The sequence below is a fragment of the Numida meleagris genome, chromosome Z (genome assembly GCF_002078875.1).
Source record: "Numida meleagris isolate 19003 breed g44 Domestic line chromosome Z, NumMel1.0, whole genome shotgun sequence".
Taxonomy (NCBI): Eukaryota; Metazoa; Chordata; class Aves; order Galliformes; family Numididae; genus Numida; species Numida meleagris.
In genome coordinates, this window is record NC_034438.1 from 75036208 (window position 1) to 75062432 (window position 26225).

At 44.9% G+C, this 26225-nt stretch overlaps 1 protein-coding gene across 1 annotated transcript in view; it reads left to right on the forward strand.

The window, feature by feature from the left end:
- The window catches only part of PAX5 (paired box 5), a 122888-nt gene that overhangs the window by 35508 nt on the left and 61155 nt on the right, over positions 1–26225 (forward strand). Inside the window, exon 6 of the mRNA XM_021380143.1 lies at positions 5259–5434. Coding sequence (XP_021235818.1) covers positions 5259–5434 — 176 coding nt within the window. The remainder of the gene's footprint in view (positions 1–5258; positions 5435–26225) is intronic.

Consider the following 26225-nt stretch of genomic DNA (forward strand, 5'->3'; position numbering starts at 1 on the left):
ATATATTGGTGGCCATCTTATAGGGAATATAATCTAGCGTAGTCAGCTCCTGACTCCGGCTGCCTTCAGTGGGTAATGGAGACAGAGCAGAGACTCTATCAGTGCTATCGAAATGGCCTGATATCTTCTCCAAATGAAAAGTATTTTTGGATCTCTGGTGATTTATCTTTTTTTCCCCTCTTTCTCACTTTGATCTACAGAAAAACCCATACCCGCCTTTGAGAAATATAGTGATTTCTCTGGAAAACCTTTGTGCGATGATCAGCTATATACACTTCAAAATATAAAGTTTCTTTTTAGTAATACTGTCATTTGAAAAAATAAATAACAGAGCTTAGAAAACTCAGATGGTGTAAATACAAAGATCTCTCACAGTATATGTGATTCAGAAAGTAATACTTTCCCAGGAAGACCAAGAGTCTGCTTGCTGCCAAATGCACATGGTCCTGAGAAGGTGGCATAAAAATTCTGTTTACATTTTAAACAAAGCCTCCCCAAGTGGTAATTAAACAAAGTCTTTATCTTCTCTGGGCTAATTTACAGACATGCTACAAGGAAACAAATCACCTTTTTACCTCCCAGTAATATTTCATTTGCTTCATCGTGTTTTAAATGTGGTGAATAACATCCTTCCTAATTAGCCTGCATTTCCCTATAAGGTGGAGTAATTAGGTATGATACCAGGTAATGAAATTGGACAGTACAAATTAGAGACAGAAACCATGTCCTTTATGAATACAGGCTATTCATTGTACTAGCTATTTACTTCCTTAATTAACCCTGCAAACCCAAGTTGCTTAAAAAATAAAACAACCTGAAAGCCTGAAAATCGAAGATTCTCTGTTCTACATACCAGGCAAATGTACCACTAACCACTAACATGTGCAATTCATGGTACATCGTAGATATTAATAACACTGGAAATATTCCAGTTGAAGTTGTGCGTGGCACTGATTTCTCAGCTGCTGTCACGTGGCTTGGATTCTTTTGTGGACCTCCACTCATTCAGAGCAGTGCAGAATCTATCCAATGCTATTTTGCAGGGCTGTTTCATAATGCAGTAATTAAGCTGTGCTGTTTTCCCTCTCTGAAAAATACAAGATAGAATCGATCTTTTTCTTTCTTTCTTTCTTTTTTTTCTAATTTTATGTCTTCAAATATTGCCTTTTTCTTTTTGGTGCTAAGCTTGTAGGGCCTTAAAACTTGCTGTAGTGTTTTGTGAAGATGAGGCCTATGGCCATTTGTTCTCCTTTTTTACCTATGGCACTAGAAATGTATAAGCAAAACACTGTTTTAAAATAAGTGATTTACATGGTGAGTATTGGGAAAAAAATCTGTTGTAGGCATGTTTAGCAATTCTGGATGTCTCCTGCAGTTTCAGAAAATGTGTTGAGGAAAGGTAATTAACCATAAAATTATGCTACAAAATGCAGTCACAGTTTATCAGGTTCTTTATACTGATCTTGTCATTTGCTAGGTCCCCAGAAATAACTTTGTAGTAACAAAGGCCCTGTGTTTCAGGATGAAATCCACACAGGTTAGGCAGCTTTTGTTAGCAAAACTGTGCATGGTGCTGCTTCCCAGGGGGGGATCAGCTCTGTGCGTGACTTCTGGACTGCTAGGACTTCTGTTACGCATGGGAAAGGGCTCGTGGTGCTGTGCTGGCAGGGGAGTGCACAGCAGCCAGGGTTGTTCAGAAAGTTGTGCTCCTGTGGGACAGTCTCGACCTATCTATGTAGTCTGGTTGAAGTAAAGGACAAAATGTTTGTTTGGGATGAGAGCCTTGGTTCCTACGGTGGGTATGATACTTGTGCTCTTCTTTTGGAAAGATGCCATAGGACAGGGAGCTAACTGTTTTGCACAGTGGATGGGTACACGTGTAGTACTGCTGTCAACAAAACAAAGAGCTGCTAGGTGCATCCATTGACTGTATGAAAAATGTTTTACCTCTCCCTGGAGCCCATTTTACAACTCAAACTGTTTCAAATGCGCCTGTGGTATTTTAATTATCAAAGATGTTCCAGTGTATTCAAACAATACATAATGCTGATGGTAATTATCTCACATTTATGTAATAACTAAAAGCCAAATGTATCCTAGAGACCTTCGTGAACTTTTCAGATGTCACGTGCAGCATACAGGAAGTCCTTTGCTTGTAAACTGAAATCCAGCAGTTACCTGCAGCTAGTCAGAGTTTGGGAAACGCGGTGACAAAGAACACTGCCACTGCTGAGGGGATGTGGTAAGGGAGCAATCAAGAAAGTGAGCAGCTTTCTTGGGCAGCTGCCAAGTCCTTCTGACAAAAATGCTGGCTCTCCTGAGCAGCAGCAAGCTGTCCCAAGAGTTCTCTGCTTCCTTTCTGCCCTGCCACCTCCCCGGCAGCAAAGCATGTACGCATCGCTCCTTTATTTCGGCAGCAGTGGGCTTTGTTGGGAAGCGTGGCTGGAAGGCTGATCCTGGCCCAGAGCCTTGGGTTGGCATTGGAGACCTTAACACACACTGGTGTTTGGGCAGTGAGGAGGCAGCCCTCTGTGACTTGCTCTTCAGGCTGCACTCCCAGCAGGATATCACATCCTGATCTTGAATTTCAAAACCTTCCGAAGCTCCACTACTCTCTTCATTTGTTTCCATACCTTACCGCGTTGCCGGTGCTGTGCCAGACAGGCACATCATTCAGGAGCTTGTGTCTGTGATGTCTGATGTGTTGTTCATGTATGGATTTCCCATGCAGAGCAGCTTCCTTGGAGATCTCCTTCTCTTCCTAATATTTTCTAAACTTTCATGGCTGTCTTCTAGGGTGGTCCTCTGCCTGTGCTGGCTGGGAGGAAGGGCAGTCAGGGATGGATGTGACCAGATCAGTGATGTTGGCACTTGATGATGTGTCATCCCATACTTTTCACAAGATACTGGTGCATCAGAGGCCTTGGTGGCAGGGATGACAGCACAGCCCCCAGCAGCGTGCCCTGAGGCTGGCCTGCTAGTGCCTGCCCTGTTCTGTGACTGCTGTGTTCAACAGTCTGTCTTTTCCAGATGCATTCGTCAGAAAAAGAGCAGAGCTGTGCTCTGTGCAAACACTCTGTAAAACAAGGGCTGCTTGTGAAACACGAGTCTGCTGCACTGTATGCAGATACAATCTGGTTTCATTGTACACGTGGTCTTTGGATGTATAAACAATGCATAAACTGTGTTAGAGTCACAGGGAATATTTTCCAGGTAGTACTGACCTCTTAGATCATTTCCCTCTCTTTTATTGTCTGCTTTGGGCCAAAACCATAAAAAGCTTCAACTTTGATGCCAAATTATGAATAATGTTACTGCAGCAGGGGGGCTGGAACTTGATGATCCTTGGGGTCCCTTCCAACCCAAGCCATTCTATGATTTAACCTGAAATTTAAAGCCTGCGTTTTCATGCTCTAGAGAGAACGTCCCCCCAGCCTTTTGCTACCGAGCAGCGAGCAACTAGAATTTTAATTTTATAAGTGATGGTTGACTAAACTCAGCACTACATCAATTAGATATTATGTGATTTAGAATAGTAAAGAAAAAAATAAGATTTAAAGATACAGTGCTCTCTTATACCTGCTCATATTTTTTCATACCTCTGCACATATGTTTATACATTCTGTTCAGAAGACAGGTTCATGTTTTTTTCCGCATGGTTTAAACTGATCCTAGCACTTTATAGGTGCCAACATTATCTCTTCTTGATTTAAGTTGCCTGACTTCATATGAACAGGTAAATATAACATGGTCGTTACCTGAACCATCAAATGAAAATTTAGAGGAATGTTTCCGGCATTACTTGCTAACTTCAAATGCCTGTCAAGTGTAAGAAAATTTTATAGAGGTTGATCTAGATTTTAAAAAGTGTTTCCATGCATTGTTCCTTCAGTTTTGGAGACCTGTCTTAAAAGAGTCAGATTTTGTGAAAGTGTTACACAGCATTTGTTGCAAATCTCAGCTGTGCTAAAAGATGCTCTCAAATCAGTTGTTCTTTTTGGACAGTCTTGTCCGCTGGACATCAGTCATGTTACTGATGGCCAACTCGTGTATGAAGACAAAACTAGTGTCTACAGCAGTGTGGTCTTTTCGCACTGATGTCATTTGATATTTGCTTCCAGAAATTGGGATGCAGACCCCACTGAAGATCTAAGCATTGGTTTTTGTATGCAGACAAATCCTAGTGTGAGATTTTTTTTTAATGTTTCCTTCCTCTGTGTAGTGTGGTGTTGCCATCTGGAGACAAAATCTGATGTTTACTGCTGTTGCTGGAGTTCCACCTCCTGGAGTCCTTAGGAATACTGCTTACCTCTGCTTTCAGAACATAAAAGATGTATTTCTAGTGCTGACAGATGAAGGAAAGATGGAAAACCACTGTGAATCTGCAACAAAGCAAAGTGAATCAAGCTCCTATATTGCTAGAGGTTTTTTTTTTTTTTTTAACTGCTAATCTAAACATTTTTCAAACTTGTCTCATGGCTTTTTAAGCCATGAGCAGTCACTTACTACTTCTGTTAACAACCTCTGCTGAAAGGAGGGGGAGACGGAGAGAAAATTTGACTTAGAGCCCAGGCTTTCATCATGCCAATGAGTTTAAGAAATAGAAAGTGAAATTACAACTAAGCAGTATTGTGAGCTGGGAGAGTGCTTCCGCAGTGGCAACTCCAAGTCCCAGGGACATCCCGTCTTAGTATGGTGCCATTAGTGTCTGTTTGGAAAACTGACTGTCCAGTTGCTGCAAGCTGAACATGGTTTGGGAATATGAGTCCTTTCTTCCTGACATAAGCATGCGATAGCTCAAACCTTTGCCTAGAATGGAGCTCAGCAAGACCTGCGGGTATCACAGGAACGGTTATGGACAGTGACCAGGCAAAGCTGATCTGTTGGAGCTGATCCAAGCTGACTGTGGCTCTAGCATCAGGTTTTGTACTTACCTCCCCATGTCTTACTGCATCTTGACCATTACACGTTCTCAAACATTGCATGACAGTGTTGAGAAAAAACATGTGACTGCTACCCTTTGTCAAGCCTTCGAATTACATGTGAAATCACTGATGGAAAATTGCATTGAGAGTTAGCTATAATGGAGGACTGATCAATGTATCTTCTAGCAATACGTGTCTTGTGCCTATACTCCCGTCTATGATTCTTCACTGTGAAAGCAATGAAGTACCCACATCTATACAATGGATAAAATAGACACTCCTCATCATTTTAATGCCTATTTATTCTTCTGTCTTCTTTGTCCTCTTTGAAAGGTATTCAGGAACCTCCAGTACCCAATGGCCATTCTCTCCCAGGTCGAGATTTTCTTCGGAAACAGATGCGCGGAGACCTATTCACCCAGCAGCAGTTAGAAGTGTTGGATCGGGTCTTCGAGAGGCAACATTATTCTGACATTTTCACAACAACAGAGCCCATCAAACCAGAGCAGGTACTGTTCCAAACATTAAACTTATTTTCCAGATATGCTTTCTGATGGCAGAGGCCTCCTTAGTGGAAAACGACAAAAAATTATTTCTCAAATGTGCAGTAGAAAAACATGGAGAAACAGGTGTCGTATCAGGCTCTACAGCCAAGTGCATGTTGACCATGAAAGACTATTTAAAAATGTCAGAAAACCTTGGCTGTGTAAATGTTAGCATATGTTCAAATATGAAAGTACACCTGATCTGGGCCAGTTACATCAAGTGAGGGCATGAGGAGCGTCACATCTTCTGATACTTTAGTTGGATCTGAAGTAGGCTCTGCAGAAAATAGGGAATAGACTTGTAAAACTCTATGCCTAATTTTGGCCCATAGTTAGGTTGATTGTGCACACAAATTAGATTTTTATATCCAGAAACGGCTTATTAGTCATGTAATTGGCCATTTGCTGAGAGAAACACCCAATTAATATGTGAAGGTAAATTTGTTGCACTTACATACAGATTAGCAGCATATTTTAGAAGATTTTGCACTGTTTTTTGGAGGGAAAGTTCAATTTTAGGAGACACTATACAGAAGCAAATGCAAAAAAAAAAAAAATTAGCTGTGTTTCTCGACATGCTTTTTGCTTGTAGGCCTGGGACTTAAATTTAGCTGCAATCATGGGAGATTGAAATGAAAGTATTGCTGTCGTACCCAGTCTAGGCCTAGCTTGTCACATTTCCTATATTTAGCAATGTAATTAGTCATTGGTAATCCCCAGTGTTATTAACATTAAATCTGAATTTTAGCAAGGTGTTTGAACTCCTCAAACTGCAAACAAACAGTGATTTCCCTTAGAGGAATCTAAACATTTGAAAGACACTGGGGAGTATCAGGAACATGGCAGTCTATTACCATTGTGACTTCAGTACTGAGGAAAATTCATTGGTATAATTAAAAAGAAAAATTTCTTATGGTGGTAGAGTAGAAGTTCCACGTGCCCTAAAGCTCACGTGTTGTTTGTTGTTTCATTTGTTGTCATTCATTTTTTCACTAGTTTCTGCTGGTTCTGTGGTTTCACTGGTTTGTATTTGTGAACTCTATACATCTAAATTCAGTCTGGAAAAAGATGAGGAAGCTCCTGAAATCAATTCAATTTCACTTCAAAAAGCTCATTAGGAAAGCTAAGCAAGCAGCATGCTTTGAAGGTGAAATGGCCTTGACGTACCACTAGATGGTGGTTATCCCATCCTTAACACCAGTGGCAATGGAGAGGACAGGCACTGATCCACCTCCTGCTACAGTAAGCATTTTCAGTCTTGGTCACTTCAAAGACGTTTGGTGCTAGATCTGTCCCTAGTTAATTTTTTTATGCTAAAAAAGGACCCTTCCTGTTTTCTGTTTTCTTCCTAGTTTTCTGTGTTCTGAAGTTTCTGAGTTATCTAGAACTGTAGCTCATGGGATGCAGTACAGCAAGGAAGAGAAGGAGATGGTTTAATAGAAAGAATGGAAGAATTAACAGAGCAAGTTTCTGAGGTCTCCTGGCTTCAGGATATTGAGGAACATTCAGTTATTGGTGGAACAAGGACTTCCCTGGATCTGTATGAGCAGTTGTAACTAGAATGGCTGTGCAACCAGAGCATTAAGACTGGGGATATGGTTTTGCTGATTAGGTAAAAAGGGCACTTTCTTTACAGATGGAGAGGACAAACAGAACCTGAGAAACATAATTCTGAGAAAAAGATATTATGATATACAAAAGGCCCTCAGCAGAATAGCTTTGCCTAGGCATTTTTAACTACAAAGGGAGTTTGCTAGTCACTTGCTTTAATATAGGTTGGAGCATTCCCATTTGCTTTTGGAAGGTTTGGCTATGATTAAGGGCTCATGGTTGTTTGATTTGGAATCTGCTTTTTGGTGGCATGCAAAGTATATTTTCAACAGGAACATACATAGTTAATTCAAATGTCTGATTGTCAAGGATGTGATATGAACTCCACTGCTTTAGTAAACAGTCATATTTTACCTCTTTGGTAGTAGAGCAAAGCTGTCATGAAACTTAACCAAAGTGGAGAGGCTGTCTGGATCAGTTAGTGAGGCTAAAGAAATCAGTTAGAAAGAAAATAGTGAATCCTAGAATCACATTATGTTTTGGGTTGGAAAGGGTCTTAAAGATCTTAAATTTCAATGCATTCACCATAAGCAGGGATACCTTTCTCTAGATCAAGTTGAAAACATTAACCATGTGACTTGGAAAACCAGAGTTGTCTCTCCCATTAATTATTGTAGTGAACTATGATCTGCATTCAGAATCTGTCACTCCAGAATGTGGTTGAACTCAGAAGTCAGTGTGTTAGGAGCTAGGTCAGCAATGGATACATGGAGTTCTTAGCTATTTCTGTAGAGGAAAATAAGGATAAGATGCTCCTCATAAAGACATGAGGAAAGTCTAACAGAAGTTTTTAATCCATTGCTTATCTACTGTGTTGGAAACATACAGAAGGAGCAAATGGAATACTGCTAATTTTATTTAGGCACAAAAGCTTCTTGATGTCCCTGTGGTAGTCACCTGCAGAGGGCTCCAGGTACTTCATGGGAAGACTCATGTTTCTTTAGACAAGAAAGTACATTTTTCTCTCTGTTTTGCTGCTCTTCTCTAATTTTTCTTCTTTGTTTGTGAGCTGGGAACAGTCCCTTTGCCAGGAAGAGTAGTGCCATGGGGGAACGAAATCCATTCCACCCAGGTGAACATTTGCAGTCTGAACATGCTCTGCCTCCAGCTGAAGGCTGGCACCTGTTGCCTGAATTCTTTCTGATTTATTTTCTAGGTGCTTTGGGATTGTTTATTGGAAAGTGTGGATTGTCACTTACATAAGCAGGTACTATGATGTCCTAAGTCAGAGTGCCTGCTCACCACTGCCAAACCTTTTACTTTGACTGCTTCCATTCTGTTTCCTTTAGTCTTCTGTTTTTAACACTTTTGTTCTTCAGCTCCCTTCTGTAAAAGGGAGACCAGCAGGTTAGGTAGGTCTTACTCCCAAACATGTTGTGCACTTGGCAATCTGAGTTTTCATATCTACTGTATAAGATGACTAAAAGAAGGCTACAGGGAATGAATACTTACCTCTGACTATGGGCTACTGCAAGGCCAAGAGGAAAGGCAATGACAAGAGAATACAATGTTAGTCTGCACTTCAGTCAGAAACAAAGTCTGTTGTATGCATAGAGTGAGGCAGGGATCCCACCATAAGTTCATATAATTAAAGATTCGTCAGACTGTGTGCGTCAGGGGATGGAAGTAAGCCATTATGCGCCTCATTTTGCAACCTAATGTCCTCATGGTGCTGTTGTATATGCATCTATGTGCGTTCTGCAGCACTGATAAGTCATATCTACAAATGCAGTGCATGAGAAACATTTAATGGCAGGTGAATGCTGTGCTGGTGATGTCAAGAGGTTGTGAGATGGGAAGTCTGAGGTGAAGGCTGACTTTGCAAACTGAGTCCTTCTGTACCTACGTGTTACTGGAGTGTAGTGTGAGGATGGGCACTCTGGCCTTACTCTGTCCTAGAAGAATCCTGCTATGAACAGTAATTCATGTGTAAACTGAATGCCTTCCCATCACTTTTGTCCCCTTTTGTGCCCATCTCATTTTCTGCAAACAGCCCCAAATTGATTTGCACTGGCTGCAAATGTTGGCAGAAAACTCATGTATTTCTGGGAAATGATTTTGAGCTGCACCTAGCTGTGTGTTTGCGATGCCACATTGCGATGGTGCTCTGCTCATGAGTGGTAGCCAGCAGCACCATGCAGCCGACACATTAGCTAGTCAATATTTCTGTTGACTTCAGCAGACTTTAGATCAGGGCCATAGTGAGGCATAACCTGATGTGACCAGGTTCAACACTAAGTAGGTCGCTGACTTAGAAGAGAACAACTTACTGATAATAGCAGATGATTCCCAGGCCTTTGCTGATGCTTTCATGTTACTTTTTGCTAGAACTGAACCGGTCATCTCTTTTTGCATTCATTTATGAATGACACATAGATATTTTAGGTGGAAGCTAGTACCCTGAAAAACGTGTAACGGTATATTCACTTGTGACATGCAGTGCAGTTAGTTCTGGAGGTAAACACGGGCAGCTGAGTTCTGGGTAACTAACACCCCTGAAAAAATTGCTAGTAAATAGGAAGGAGTAAAAAAGTTGCTCACAGTTAAATTTGATTGACCTCAGAAAGTGCTGTAATGGAGGAGCTGAACTGACCAAAAGAGGAGCATGCAGGGAGATGCGCAGTCCTTCCTACAGTATTGGATTTGAATCTCCAGGAATAGCAGGGAATGTCCAAGAAAAAGCGAGAAAGTAGGACTTATTTTTCAGGACTTACGTTTCATTTTTGGTTTGACTCATTTACTCACCAAGTGCAGTCATTAGAGAAGCAGAAGGAAGGAATGAGCTGTAGGACCTTGCTCCTGGTCTCAGGAATATAACTAATACGTTTTTTTTTTCCTAAGAGATACTGTGTTCTGGGTGGACAGTGCTGCTGAGGATTTTCTGAAATTACTCTGAAAGTTGTAATGAGAAAAGCAGAGCTACTGTTTATTTATTTCTTCTCAAAACTACATGTTTTTCAGTAACAGTGAAAGATATGGAGCATATCTATGAGCAAAAGGAAATGTGGAGCAAAGAGGGGCTTGGAAGGCAGGTCTGCAGTTTTCACTGCTGCTCTTCTATCAACTGAAACAACTTCTGATTCAGGCTATGGCTTTATTGGTGGGAAGGAAAAAAACACCAAAAACAAAACCAACTCTAAAATCCAGCCTAAGAAAGCATGTCGGGGGAGGAAAAACCTTCCCATATTTACTCTCAGTAGACTATTAAGCAACACGAGGCTATTAATTTGGCTTTTGAGTCTTCACTGAAGCCCATAAAAGTGCACAGTTGTCAAATGGAGTTCGTTTTAATTTCCTTTCAATCACAGTAAATTATTCAGGTGATAAATCAGCTGGAGTAGCCTCCTGGCTGTAATAGAAACCCTAATTCCTGGCTAATTATCCAGCCCATTGCTGCCAGCAGATCAATACTATTACCAAATGGAAAGGGCGAGGGGTTCGCTGCAGGCAGAGCGGTGGAGGGACAGCAGCTGGGAGCACTGGTGTACTGTGACCCCCGATGCAGTTCAGAGGTTGTAGAAGGTTAAACTGTGCAGAGATTTCCTTCTTAGCCACACTTTTGTAAGGGACCGCATCCCCTCCTGGTCAGTAATTTATGCTAAAAACTGTGATCCTCTGTGTTTCAGAGGTGACCGCACTCCACAGCCTATGGCATGCCCTTCTGCCTTTGCTGGGGCTCCAATTCTTTGCTTTTCCTGGGCAGGACTGGGACAAGGTGCCCCTGCATGCAGGTGCAGATGTGGGAAATGGTGCTGCTGGGGACTGGAGTGCATTTCATCTCTGTCCTCTGTGCTGTGGTCTTAGAATTATAGAATGGCTTGGGTTGGAAGGGACCCCAAGGATCATGAAGTTCCACCCCCCTGCCACAGGCAGGGCCACAAACCTCCAGATCTGGTACTAGACCAGGTTACTCAGGGCCCCATCCAACCTGGTCCTGAACAGCTCCAGGGATGGGGCATCCAGAGCCTCTCTGGGCAGCCTGTGTCAGCACCTCACCACTCTCTCGGTAAAGAACTTTCCCCTGACGTCCAAGCTAAACCTTCCCTCCTTGGGCTTAAAACCATTCCCTCTTCCCCTATCACTGTATACACATATAAAAAGTTGATTCCCCTCCTTTTTATCTTCCCCTTTTAAATACTGGAGGGCTGCAATGAGGTCTCGTTGCAGCCTTCTCTTCTCCAGGCTGAACAAGCCCAGCTCCCTCAGCCTGTCCCCATAGGAGAGGTGCTCCATGCTCTGCTCATCTTGGTGGCCCTCCTCTGGACCCTCTCCAACATCTCCACATCTTTCCTGTGCTGAGAGCCCCAGACCTGGATGCAGAACTGCAGATGGGGCCTCACAAGGGCAGAGTAGAGAGGGACAATCCTTCCCTGTCCCTGCTGCCACCCCTCTTCTGATGGAGCACAAAATACCATTGGCCTTCTGAGCTGCCAGAGCACACTGCTGGCTCCTGTTCAGTTTTTCATCCACCAGGACCCCCCAGTTCTTGCCACTTTATGTGTCAGTGTTCTGACCCTTTACCACAGTTCCCTTGGTTCCCTGTGTTTTGTTGCTGCTGATCTCCAAGATAAGCCAAGGAAGGGCTCCTAGGGTGTGTAGGAACAGGCAGTCTGTATCTCAGGGAGCACGCCTGTGTGCTGTGGAGAAGTGCTAACTCCTGGTACCTCCCATCTGTTCTGGCTGCTGTTTAAAACAGGCAGAGATGGGGAAAGAGTGTCTTTTAAGGGAGTCAAATGCCACTTGGAAGAACATCTCAGGCTGGTAATACTTTTGCTTGCCTATGTATTAGCTTGGAATAATGGCCAAATCTAAAGAGACTAAAAACCAGACTGTTGAGGACTAGTGCTCAGCCATAGCACAGAAAATGTCTCTGGGAAGCAGTAGTAGTTCTTTGGAGATGACAGCTGCTCTTACTGTTCTTCTCACCGTATGAACCAAGAGGTTGCCTCCTGCACAAAGCCCTTTGAGACCTGAGGTGCTGCTATTACTTGTGGCTTGCAGTTTGTGGGGAGCCTATCGGCTTCCAGAGATGTACCAAGGCAATGTTGCAGAAATATTGGGTAGAACACCATCCTCCAGGATCCTCAGAGGTCCTTCTAGGAAGCTTGGAGCTGTGAATTGCCCATGGCTTCTGGAAGCTGAGCCTTCAGCGTGTGAGGCTTGGGTTGGGTTTCTGATGCTGTTCACTTGCACCAGGGTGATTGCTAATTCACATTACAGTGATACTGATGGGACCAAATCAGCACCATAGGGTGCTTTGTGCGTTGATGGTCTGGAGAAGAGCAAATTCCCTGAAGATCTTCCTATCCAGCTTCCTCCTTCTTCCTTTTTCTCTCTTAGCTCTGTATGGGTGCATTCAGGTTTTTTTTTTTTTTTCTTCCCCTTGAACATCCTCCCTTGGTTAAGTTGGTCCTGGGGGGCTTCTGGCATGGCCAGGTGGAGCTGAAGTCACTGTGCCCAGCTGCTGGCCATGGCTCCCCAGTCAGTGTCCCAGCACTTTCACACAGAAGTTTAGCTTAGCCAGGGGGACATGATGTTCAGTGTCTCTGACTGCAAGCACCAGCTGCAGAAAAGTGCTTGGACCACCTCGGAAACTGAGATGTACTTGAAGGAGAATGTGGCATGCTTTTGTCTTGGGTTCTCTTGTGCAAGAGGGACTGTGCAACACTCTTAAACAGTATTGGAAAATTTCAGGCTTAGCACCATTTCTGTTAGTTAACATCAGCAGGGAATGTTTCGCTGTTTCACACCCAGCACTTTAGCACTCTGCACATCTGAAGTAAAACACCCCTGTGCTCACAGCAGTGATGTCCCTGCCTTGATACAGGAATGATCTTGATGTGGTTTACACAGCAGAACCTTCCTCCAGGTTTCAGCTATGCTGAACTGTTTGCTGAAATATGTTCAGGTTGCATGATGGGACTGTAGTGTGACTGTGAGCAGAACTGAGCGGGCAGGTCACCCCCAGCAGCTTGGAGAAAGGACATTTTCTTTAGATGCAAAATCTTGCAAAGGCAACAGTTGGTCTCTTCTAGGAAACTCCTCACTTCTTTTGTAAGTTTTGTACAGAGGTGGGAAATTTTAGAGGAGCCTTTTCCTATTTTCCTACCGTTATCTTGTCAAATTTCTTTGCAATTTCAGAACTGGATTTACTGGCTTTAGTAATTTCCTCTCTTTGATCATCATGTGTTTTGCTGATAGGTTTTTTCTTTTTTTTTTAAGTTCAGGGCAAGAAATGAAGGCTATTATTTCAGAATATTTTAAATAAAAGATCATACCTTTAGCAAAGCTTTCCTCCCAAGGTTTCATATCATCAGTAGACAGATAATTGAGACTGTTGTTACAAGAAAGGATATAGACAGTAGCCAGGCTAATAGCAGACTCTGTCCATGAGCTGAAGGAGAGCTGTGGTGTACTGGCCACTCATGAGATTTTTAATATTACTTATAAGCATAAAATCTACTCATGTAATATTTTTCCATTTGAAAAATGGTAGATGGAGGAAAGAGGAATCTATAGGTAAACACACCTGCCTGTGTAATTATTTAATGTAATGCCTGCTTGCCTTGTAACTGAATGGAAGGGGTTTGCATTAGAATTTGAAGAATGGGAACAAAACTTCTTTTCCTGGTCTCCAGCAAATGTGTAGATCCTACAGGCTTGAATAGACCCAAATGCAATTTCCACCCATTGGTTTAGAAATCACTGCTGTTTTAAGCTCATTCTGTGGGCTTTCTCTAAATCTGTCTGTCACTTTAATCAGCACAGGCATTTCTAGGAGTGTTCTTTGCAAAGCTCACGGAGAACTGGAGATCTCAGTGTGGTAAAGGGTTTCTCAGCAGTGCAGGATAGCAGTACAAGACAGCGGGCATGAAGTGTCACCGGAGAGGCTCAGGCTGCAAGGAAGCACTTTTTCACCCTGGGGACTGTCTAGCGGTGAGGAGGTCACTCTGGGAATTGTGCAGTCTCCATCCACAGCAGTTTTCAAGGTGCAGCTGTTTAAATCCCCGAGTGATCTGGTCTGACTCAGTGGCTGGCTCTGCTTTGAGACGCTTTTGAGTCTCTCAGCTTCCCCCACCAACATGCGCTTTTAAGTGTTCCTTCCATCCTGAATTATCCAAAGACATTGATGTCCAGCCATTTGCAGTTCTTTCCAGCTTTTATGTTGCAACTCATGCATCGTTGCACTGGAAAACATGAAAATTGTACTGAGAATGAGTTGGAGAGCTGGCGGGGGTGAAGGACCTTTCTCCATCTGTGGAGTACAGCATGAGCCTAAGCAGCTCTTTCAGAGCAGTTGCTGGATTCCAAGAAGACTGCCATAGTTGAATGAAACCAACCACAAAAGAGATTGTATGATGACATTAAGGAATTACTGAGCTGAACCACTTTCAGAAATAAAGCAAGTTTCAAAATTCCTCTCTGTTATTGTGAATAGTGGCTCCTTAAAAATTGCATGGCAGCAGAATTTACTGAACTGAAAAAAATAATTAACCTGAACTGAGGAGAACTCTTACCTGAAGAGATTAGCTTGACATGTAAGGGAATGGTTTCAGTCCCTCTCCTCTCCTTGAAAATAAAATTGACTAACATCAACCACAGAGAAGCAGGAGTTCAGACAAATCATGTACAGAGAAAAATCCAAATGACAGGTATTATTTCACACAAGCTAGAAGCTAAGGGGGGATTTTTTTTTTCTGGTGGGGAAGTGGGAATGACAGGACTTGCCTCCCTAAAGGTGGTGTGGGGAGAGATTTATCCTGCAGACACCTGTGGATTTCTTTAGGAGCTCAGAGATGGAAGCAGCTCTTGGATGTCAGGGTTAATGTAAGGCTTAGGAACACTGAATGGGTGGTATATCCATATCGTGTTGAAAGTGGGATGATGCCTTCCCGAAGTGGGTGGTGCTGAAGGGAGCCAGGCAGAGAAACGGAACTCACTGAACAGTGTTTTAATTGAGAGTATTTGAATAGTTGCATGGCTTTGTCTGAGTAGGTAAAATACATGATTAAGTGAGGGTAAAATTAAGGTAGACCATAAGCTGTCATCAAATTAAGAGGCTGAGGAGTGTTTTTCAAGTTGGTAGCTTGTGAGGCTTTACGCTGATGGAAGATTTTCTTGAAGGCAAAGATCTCACATCCATGTTTTTATTCAGGCAAGCAGTTGCTCTCTGGCTCTTGTCATTGTAAAGAATATGACTCCCAAATATACTTCCAACATGAAAACACGGGGCAGCACTGAGCAAGGTAGAGATGTTTGGGTCATATGAATAGTGGGGTTTCCTTCTGGTTTTCTGAAACTGTTGTCTTGTTGGGATGTTTTAATGCTCATGAAGTACTTGGATGTCTTCAGCCTTGTTGATATTCTAGCAGCAAAATGGTGATTACCTATTTGAACCAGTCTTTCTAACAGAAAAAAAAATGGTAGAAACTAGAATATTTCATGAAAGCATGTCATCTCTGGGACTCTGGCAGTCCCTCAAGAGTTGTTCACAGGAGTGAGGACGTGCAAGCCCTCAAGCATTGCTAGGCTGTGGGTGTCATTCTGCTTGCTGAGCTGCAGTCTTTTTATCGTAAACCAGCAGCCTGTAAGCACTTCAGACCAGCAGAGGTACATCTGGAATGCAAATACAAAAAAAAATAAAGAACATCTTTTAGGAAACAAAGAACGCATGTGAGTGTCCAGCTTTCAAAGTGCCCTGAGTCAGGAGTTTGTGGGTTTAAGTTATTTTCCTCAGCTTTAACTTTGCAGCATGCCACAAAATACTACAAAGTTTGTGACTTTCCCTCTTGGTCCTCATCTGGATGGAAATTAAGTGTACCTGGAGCTACAACATTTTGGCTACTGTTTTGTAATCCATTTACTGCACACAGATGAAACACAGGAAAACTGTGAGCTGCTGCCAGAATCCCAAGAGATGCCATACAAGCAAAAATCTGGGGCAGAGAAGTCACATAGCAAAAACATATGAATTTCATTCTGGACCCTATGGTATTTTCTGCATTATTAGATTGTCTGCTCTTAATACTGTCTGCTATGACCTTGCTTTTTCTAAGAGATTGTTCAGACAGAGGCGGCAGGAAGGGGATCAGCTGTATCTTGTGGTCTCTTTTGGATATTTGGTGATTACCTTCACAACATCGAGTCTCTTCATCTGTATAATACAGACAGCTTTACAAAAGGAGTACTGGGTGACTATCTGAGACAGCATTTATGAAATACCTTGAGGTAGGTCCTCTGAAAGTGTAAAAAAAATACAGATGTTGCTCTTATGATGTGCACAAGACATCTCAAATGTCTGGAGCAGTCAATTTGATAGATTAAAAATACCTAGTAACATAGATGTAAACCTCATGCACATTCACAGTGTGCCATCATATTTCTGCTTTACATTACACAGTAGGGATATACTGAGGAGAACGCATGCAGCAAGTTGCATCTTCTTCTGTACCGAGATGCCTCAGTGGAAGCAAGAGAGCCACTGTAAGAGGAGGATTATACATCTTCCCTCCTCCATTGGCTGAAATCGTCACTGTTGTTGATGAAAGTGTCTAGTTCCTTTCAGAATCATGAAAGACAATGTGTTTTGGTAGTGTCTTGTGACAAGTGTCACAAAATGATTATGAACTTGGTTTAAAAGAAACCACAACTGCTAAACACCTCTCCTACAAGGACAGGCTGAGAGCTGGGGCTGTGCAGCCTGGAGTAGAGAAGGCCACGAGGTGACCTGAGAGCGGCCTGTCAGTATCTGAAGGGAAGCAACAGGAAAGAAGGGGACAGACTCTTGAGCAGGGTCTGTGGTGATAGAACAAGGGAAAATGGCTTCAAGCTCAAAAGAGGGGAGATTTAGGTTGCATATAAGGAAAAAGTCTGTTACAGTGAGGGTAGTGAGGCACTGGAACAGGTTGCCCAGAGATGTGGTGGATGCCCCGTCCCTGGAGACTTTCAAGGCGAGTGTGGATCAGGCCCTGGGCAACCTCATGGAGCTGTGGATGTCCCTGTTCATTGCAGGGGAGATGGACTAAATGACCTTTAAAGGTCCCTTCCAACTCTAAGGATTCTATGATTCTATGATTCTATTCCATCAGCACTGAATGTGTTACTTTAAGTCAATGCTCCTTTTCAGTGCTGTGCTTCTGTTCTACTCTGTGTAGAATGATAGAAGCTGCTGACAACGGTAACAGCAATGTGGTCATTTCATTTGTGCAGGGATAGAGATGATTCATGAGATGTAGGGAAGGAACAAGTTACAAGAAGGGCCCTGCATGAACTCATGGCAAAATCTGGAAAGGAGAAAATGAGGGAATCCCTCTGAGAGAGGAGAGGGACGGGGGAGGATGGGAGGGAGGATGCCCACATTGTTGGGTGTGGGCAACGAGTCAGGATGCTGCTGCTGCTAAGAAATGGCCAGTGAGAGGCTCCTGAAAACGTGTTAGGAAAACTTTGTACTCTTCAGTAAGTAAAACTTTATTTTAGCTTGTTTCAGTTGCTGCAGAGTAGTGCTTACACAAGTCAAGGACGTGTCATCTTCCCATACTGCCCTGCCAGCGAGAGCCTGGGGGTCACAAGGAGCTGGGAAGGAACAGAGCCGGGACAACTGGCCCCACCTGGCCAAAGGAGTATTCCATACCATACACTGTCATGCAAGACTAAAAAAGTGGCAGTGGTGGTGGCTGGTGTGTGTGTGCTCCTTGGGAACTGGTTGGGCATCAGTCAGTGGGGTCAGCATCGTGCATCACTTGCTTTGTATGTTCTATTATTACTCATTTCCCTTCAGTTTCTGTCCTGTTAAGCTGCCCTTATTTCAACCCATGAGTTTTATCTTGTTTTCTGATTCTCATCATGGCTGTATGGTGCTGAGCTGCCTGCTGGGTTAAACAGGCAGCTCTGGCATTTAGGTGGTGGGAAAGAACCTGTGCAGGGATTGTGAAAATACCTTTGATGAGCTTGGAGCCTGGACATGTTTGTTAGCTTTGTGCTAACAAAGGCAAGTGTGTAACAGAGTAAGTAGCTGTTTCTGTATAAACTTAACAGTGTTTATACTGAGAGAGGAAAGAGCTGTAGAGAAATGGGCAACTGAGGGTACGTGTCCGGAGATGCTAATCACATCAAAAGCAGAGATCAGCTGTCACCTCTGCTGTCCTCTCACTGTTCCTTCAAGCGATTGTTTGCCTGGTGAGTCTGAAAACTGCAAAGCTCCTGCAGATCACTGAAACGTGTGTCTGTGTGTTTTTAGACTGCCTTTCTCATTTTGCTTGGAGACTCCTGCTTACAAACCAGTAGGAAGGGCGCTCTGCTGGTCTTCTCTGCCTCAGCCAAATGAAAGGTGCTTCTATTGAGCTGTGAAGGGCTTGGTTAAAAAACATCTTGTGCTCTTAGGCCTTTGCTTTCTGCCCAGAAAACCTTCCAAAAGAAGTTCAAGGATGATGAGTGTGAGAGATAGGCAGGGTTCAGCAGAGTTTGCTTTGTGAGGCAGTGGTGCTGCTGTGGGCATCACGCTGGGCGGCAGGGGCACCTCTCTGCAGGTTACAGAGTGGCCAGGTCTGACTGCACAGCTGACCTACCCTTTAAGGGCCCTAGGAAGCTCTGGAGTAGGGATACTGTTCCCTCCTGAGGAAGCAAGCACTGGGGCTGTGGGTGCCCTGTGTCTCTGGGCCGTGCAGCAGGTGCCGAGGCCTGGCAGGCCCCGGACCCTGGTGGCCATCCTCATGGCTCAGCCAACCCTGCCCCACGCTGCTTTCCCTGGGCAGTCCCTGCTTTACCCCCTCAGCCCGCCCAGGAGCTCTGCAGAGTGCCCAGCACAGTGGTGCTCACCTGCACATTGCTGAGGATAGGCTGCTTTGAACTGAGGCCAGGAGGTGACCTCTGCACAGAGCTGCACCAGGGGGAGTCAGACTGGACGCTGGGAGACATTTTCTCACCACAATGGTGGCCAAGCACCGGAGCAGGCGTCCAGAGAGGCGGCTGGTTCCTGTGCTCATCACTGCTTGAGGCACATGGTTATTTTTGGCTAGCCCTGAAGAACTAGGTGATCTCTGTTGGTCTCTTCCAGCTGAACTATTCCAAAATACTGTCTTCTGAAACAGTACTCATTTTTGTCAGAAGTAACTGCTTCTTGCTGTTTGTTCTAGCTAGTCTCTGAGGCTGGAGACAGGACACCACGCACGTCCGAAATGAAGTCGGTCAGCCCTGCATACTCATGCCCAGGCACAGTGCAAGCTAATCAGACCTGGGTTTTGTTTAATTTGCCAGCTCTGCTTAAAAAATAACAAGAATAGCAACCGACACAACAGAAGAAGGAAGGATTCCAGCCACAAGTGCTGGCTGCTTTCTGTGCTGCTGTTTCACAGGGCTTTCTTGCTCACTGTGGGCAGCCCCTGAGGAGGGTGCGTGTGTAATTTACTGGTCTGCGAATGCCATGTCTTTAACATTGCAGTGCCCATTTCCTGCTGAAATAATTTCTACAAAGAGAGGCTCCTATTACAGCAAAAGGAGCATGGGCGTCATGATTTATTATTATTTATAGTCCTGGGGCCTTGTTTATGCACGATGGGTTAGGTGCTCAGGATAGGAATGCCATTATGCAAATGACATTGAATGTCCTTACCGAGCCTAAATAATTTTTGTATTGGACGATTAAACCTCATCTGTTATTGATATGGGCTGCAGTCGGGCTATTAAAGAGTCCCAACAGTACTTACTCCCAGTAATGGGAAAATTGAGAGGAAGAGGCTAAACAATTGCCTCAACTGCGCCGTGATTGTCTGGTAGGAGTGGAACATAACGAACCCCCCAAATGGAAATCGTGTTTACTACTTAGGGATAAATAAAAAGAGAGAACGCGCAATAAATTATGCTTTGTGATTTGAATCAACGTGGCAGAGAATTTTCGTACTTCCAATTTATTTGAATTTTTTGAGGGGGTGAACACTGCGAGAAGCTGGGAGCAATCCCTGCGCTGTGCTCGGGGGAGGGCCAGCAGAGGCAGCTCTGCAGGAATGTGGGAGCACCGCGTCCTTGCGCCTTTCCTTTGACACAGCTGTGTGTTCACATTTTGATCAGTGTTGATAGCTTATGAATTCCAAAATTGACAAAATTTACAGAAAAATGAGGATAATCCATCTTCCTTAGTGGACTGTCAGGAGCTGGCTATACTTCATAATCTTCAATTACAGATGCTATTTTCAGACATTTACATGCAGATATTAGAAGAAAATGAAAATGAGAAACAAAGAGCAAATGGAAATGCAGCTATTTATATGTATAAAGGAAAAACAGGTAAATTCTAGGCGTTTAGATTGGATTTGGGAATCCCTTTGGAAAATCTGAGAATGGCTGCATCTGTTTATGGATCTCGCTGTGGAGAAGTAACATGTAGCGTAGAGTTTCCCACATGCAGATAATCTGAAGATTTAGGTCAAAAGCCAGTCAATTATTCTGACGTATGAGGGGAAACGTGTCCATGGCGGGGTGCGCTAATTTCCCCTATTTTTAGAAGAATCTCTGGGGATTTACACAATCCTAATTGGATTTAGGTTAAAAGAAACACGGCTGTTCATTTTTTAGAAAACATGTATGTTTTGAGAAAGAGAGTTTTAGAAATATTCTATTTACACAAAGGAAACAAGGCTGTGTCGCTGAAATAAAATTTTCATGCCGTTTAAGGGAGTAGAAGTCAAACACTGCCAAAACCAAAGAGAAACTGGAGCTCAGCTCCAATTAGCCACGTAGATGGGTGTTACTCCAAGGCAGAATTAGTCCCCGTGGTAGTGGTGGATAGGGCTGGAAACGTGTGAGTGACAGAATGGGGGGGGCTGGTGGGGCAGCAGTGACGAGGCTGTGATGTATGGCTGCTCAGATCCCTTCCTAGTTCAGGTCCGGGGTGGTCGAGGAGGAGGACTTAAGAATTAATTTTCCATTCCCATAAAATTTGAGAGGGAATAGCTCTAGTGGCCGTGCAGCTAAGTGTGGCACCAAGTTCCTGGAAGCCCGGGGAGATTAATTAGAATTGCTTTGGATTAAGCTCTCTGAACCATACCTAATGTTATGGATCTTTACTCTTTGTGAGGCTGACGTTGGGGTTTTGCTGCAGAGCCTTCCAGGTGTTGGCCAGTTCTGCCTTTCTGTATTGATTTTGGAAGTGTTGGGATAGGATGACTTGGATATGTGAAGTGTGAGCCTGCTGCTGCCCTCAGGGCTTAGCAGGGGTTTGGTGGCTGCAGCCTGGGCCGAGTAGCCTCGCAGACAGCACTACCTTAACTTCAGATCTCAGATGAGGAAAAGCACCATTTCCATCCCACTGCCAGCTGGTTTGCTGAGGGAGAGGAGGGCTGCGCATGTGGGCAGTGCAGAGGGAGAGCCAAGTCCTGCAGCCCCGAGCTGGGGTTGTGCCAAGTCCAAGCCACTGCCTTGTCAGGCTGGGGTTCTGTTTGCTGCTGCATGCCAAGCAACACCACTGGTCTGCAGGTGGCCACTCGAGTAGCAGAAAGGCACAAGACATGCTGCTTTATTCCTGCTTGTGTTTTTTGCAGGTGTGATTTGGAAAACTGAGCAGAAGAAGAAAGCACTGCTGCTGTGCTAACCCAGCCCCTGGCACAGCAGAGCCTCAGTGTTCCCTCTGCGGGTTTCCCATCCTGGACCCCAGTAGGCTGTGCTAGGGACTGGTCTTGTTCCCCACTACTATATGCCCATCTTTGTCTGCTAATTTAGAATAAGCTTCTGAGTGTACCTCAAAGAGAAAACTGCTGTTTGTTCAGGGTATGCTGACCTGGTAAATTACACACTGGCACCTTTGCTATAAAAAGTGCAGAGTGAAGTCAGCGATGGGGTATCTCACCACTTAACCGTAGTGCCTTAGGAGATGCAAGAGCATGCCTTCTGACACTGCTTATATTATTTGAGAACAGTACCCAATGCTCCCATACCGCTTCACCCACCACGCACCCATCACCTCCCCCACCCCACATCTGTCTCCTGTGCCACAGCATATCTCCTGCAGGTAAAGCGGGGAGTGAGGGACAGGGCTGTGCAGAGGGCTCCCGTAGGATGCTGTGGTTTGGGAGGCTCTGTCACTTCCTGGCTGAGGCTGTCCCTCTTGGTTTGCGGCTGAGAAACCCAGGGCAGTGGAGGTGCTGTGGGTGCAGGGGAAGTTTCCTGTGTTTTCTGCTAAAGGCTGTAAGATACTAATAAAAGTTGGTTATTTCTTCCTGCTCCTCACGTATTCACATCCTCATGGGCTGCTGACAAGATGTGCTATGTGGAGTGTGGAGGATGCCCTTCCCACTGCGGGCCCTTGCACTGTGCGTGGCGCAGTTCCTGCGCAGTGACACCGAGCTCACGCTCCAGTTGTTTTTCCAGGCCACGGTGACTTATGGAAAGTAGCCGCTGGCACAGTGATTCCGATGTATGTTGGGCTATGTCAGTTTCCCCTTCCATAAAACAAATGGGACAGTACTTGAGAGAGATTTCAAACGGCAACTCCCAGGTATCTGGGTGTCACAGTGTCTTCCCAGCGCCATGTGAGAGGAGGCACCAGCAGATGGCACATCCTGGTTCTGGTGCAGAGGTGACTGTGGAGGAAATATTTGGAAATAAAGCCTTTGAAACAAAGATGGATGTGAAACTTCTAGCAGAGCAGAACCCCACCCATCTGCACCCCGCAGTAACAACTGGCAGGGAAGGAAGGTGCAGTGTGGGCACTCTTGCACGTGGCAGTGCACTCCTGTGCGCGCTGAGCTCCTCTCTCTCCTCTGCCCCAGCCCCTCTACTAGCTCCCTGTCCTCCCGAGCTGAGAGCACGGGGCAGAACACACACGAGTCTTGCCTGTCCTTTCGGTTTGTCCTCGGTCTCTTCTTTTATATTTTCCTCGTTTCACATGTCTGTGTTTTCTCTCCTCCATGCTATGGCAGTGGTGCTCCATGCTGATGAGACAGTACGTGGTACAACCGCAGGCAGTCATTTTTCAGGTAATTTCCAGGATACTGAACACCTGACTCTTACTTTTTCACCAACCAAGCAGGCCAGGGTTCCTGCTTCACAGGGACAGGTCCCACAGTCATGCAAATGCTGACTTGCAAGTAGAGGTGGAGGAGCCAGTTCTGAGACTCCTGTGCTGCAGCATTCATCCCTTCAGGCTGCTTGCTGCCTTGCGTGTGTACCCATGTGCACCACGGGAGGGGATCTCTCTGCAAAGTGCTGAGCACAGAGCTCAGTGTCTCAGCTTGTCAGCAGTCACCTTCTGCAGCAGGATGCTTCCTTCTCTTCCCAAAGCTGCCTGCACTGCTGCTGCATCAGCCTAGTGCTGGCCCTGGCCATGTCCCAGCTGCTTCATGGCAGGTGCTGTGACTACAGGGGCAGTTCAGGGGCTCGCTTCTGCCTGGTACCATGTGTCTGCAAGGAGATGGTGTTGAGTCCAGTGAGGCTGGGACTCAGCCCATGTCTGCTGCTGGTGAGTGCCTAGTGCAGTAACAGGTTTGTGTGCAGTTGCTGTGGTGGCCTGAGGTTCGTTGCCCTTCTGTGGCTTGTCAGCCTGGCTGTGGAGTGGGCAGCAGCTACTGGCTCTGAGGAGGGATGCAGGCATGGTTTTGCCATGAGAACAGGGAGATTGCTGGAAAATCCTTGAAAATTCCATTTTTGCACCTCCACAGCAGCAGGTGCAGGCTGGGCTCCATCTCTGGAGCTCATCAGGCTCCTTCTCCCTGTGCAGGGTGACATGGGGCACAGGTATGCCATTGTCCCTTCTCCCAGCAGAGTGTGCTATACCCTTCTAGCTATTTGCTTTTGTTGCTGAAACAGGTGAAATCCCTCAGAGCTTGATAAAAGCAAGTTCACTGATGTGGTGTTTTCACTTAAAGTTTGAGACCTATTCCTGTTACAGTTTCCTCCTAGATTTGTTACTAGCAACTCAAAACTGAAGGAAGCTGTGATGTCTTGACATTTGCAGCACGCCTGAGGCTCTTGTGGCAGGGATTTTGCATGGAAAAGGCCTGTGCTGCCTCAGCTGGATGTGTGTGAGGAGCAGCAGGCCCTACGGCACCTTTGGGCTGTGAGGGGGCTAGACACGAGGTGTCTCTGCAAGACTGCAGCTGTGCTTTCATTAATCCGGTCTGTTTTCAGATCAGGGCTTCAGGATGCCAGATACGCATATGCAGGGGGATGTTAGGACTGCAGACACAGGACTGTGTGGAGCAGTGTGGAAAGCTGGCAGCTCCACACAGAGCAGGGACTGAAGGGCAGGACAGTGGCCATGCAGCCTGCTGCGGCCCTGCAGGAAGCAGGAGGGCTGCCGCAGAGAAGACTGGGCAGGGCTTCTGTGGTGATTGCTCTGGGTAGGGTGCAGGACCAGAAGAAGGAGCTTTGTGTGGTTGCACCTGCAGGAGACAGGCTGGAAGCATCGCTGTAGAGGAGTGCTGCATGAGGAACTGTGCTGCAAAGGGCAGAGGTGTCAGAACTGCTGCTGAAGCAGAGATGTGGACAGTGCATATCTCTGAGGAAGCATGTCAGAGGAAGAAGACTGGGTTCATGAAGGCAAGGGAAATGTGAGGGTGGAAATGGAAAGGGCTGAGGAAGAGGACAAATCTAATGCAATTAAGGAATGCAGAAGGTGATGACAAGTTTTTCATGATTAGTCCGTGATGAGAAGTCTTTCATAGAATCATAGAATCATCTGAGTCGAAAGGGATCCTTAAAGGTCATCTAGTCCAACTCCACTGCAATGAACAGGGACACCCCATTCAGAGCCCCGTCCAGACTGACCTTGAGTGTCTCCAGGGATGGGGCTTCATCCACCTCCCTGGGCAACCTGTTTCAGTGCCTCACCATCCTTATTGTAAATGACTTCTTCCTCACAGTCAGTCTAAATCTGCCCTCTTTTAGTGCGAAACCGTTTCCCCTTGTCCTGTCACAGCACACCCTGCTGAAGAGTCTGTCCCCTTCTTTCTTATAGCCCCCCTTTAGATACTGACAGGCTGCTCCCAGCTCTCCCGGAGCCTCCTCTTCTCCAGGCTGAACACTCTCAGCTCTCTCAGCCTGTCCTCATAGGCAAGGTGTTCCAGCCCTGGGATCATTTTTGTGTCCTTCCTCTGGGCATGCTCCAACAGGCCCATGTCTCTTTGATCTGAAGGACGCTGCAGTGCTGACCCATGCACAGGGTGAAGAGAGTGGGTGGCCAGCAGCTATTCCTTCTGGCAAAAAGGTATTTGCCACACTCATCTGGAAGAGGTTTGTATGGGAGATCTTTAAAGGTGACGAGCGTACTTGTGCCTCACACAGATTGCGGCCTCAAATGAAACGTGCTTCTGTCAGTATAAACCTGCTAATAATAAATTATTAATAAATTCTCTTCATCTTGAGTAATAGCTGAGTAACAGAGACACAAACAGGTACACCTGGCCTGAAGCACTCAGCTTGAGGCAAATCTCAAATTGTATGATGGACTTCTCTGCACTTCAAAGAATCTTGCAAAGAGAGAAAGATGTATTGACTCAAGAAATGGTTTAGTTACATAAAAAAATAATAAAGTTAACATTTTGATTTGGTAGCTCAAAAAATCACTGCAGGCTCAAGTAATTACTCATTACTTCATCTGCAGTGATACGGTGGGAATCAACCTTGGAGTTTTTATTAATTTTGTCTGTTCCTGTTGCCTGTTCTTCACTTGAAGTCCTAATCCTCTGACTGTGGTGGACGTATCTCACAAATAAAAGATTAAAACTAGTGAAAACAGCAATAGGCAAAGGAGAACACTGAAAAGAAATTTCCTTGTTTTGTGTGAATGATCCTGCTAATAAGAAACTAGGGGAAATGACTAATGAGGATGAGCTTTCTGCCATGTGCATGGAAGTGCTTCTGGATGTGTGGACTGGCCTCACTGCTGTAGACTGTCATGGCTACATGGACACTGACAGGATTGTAGGACAGAAGTAGTCTGGTTTCTGAGGACCTGTGCTCAGTTAGTGAAGCTTTTGCTGATGTGCTTAAGGAATTCCCATGAAACGAGAGCATCCTTACAACAGTCAGGTTATTCATTCTTAAATAATGTAGCTTTTGAAACACTTGACTCCAATCCATTCATTAATAAAACACTTTCATTTAAGTGCACTCAACTTCTTAAGAAATTATGGGAAAATGAAGTATGCCTAAGGGA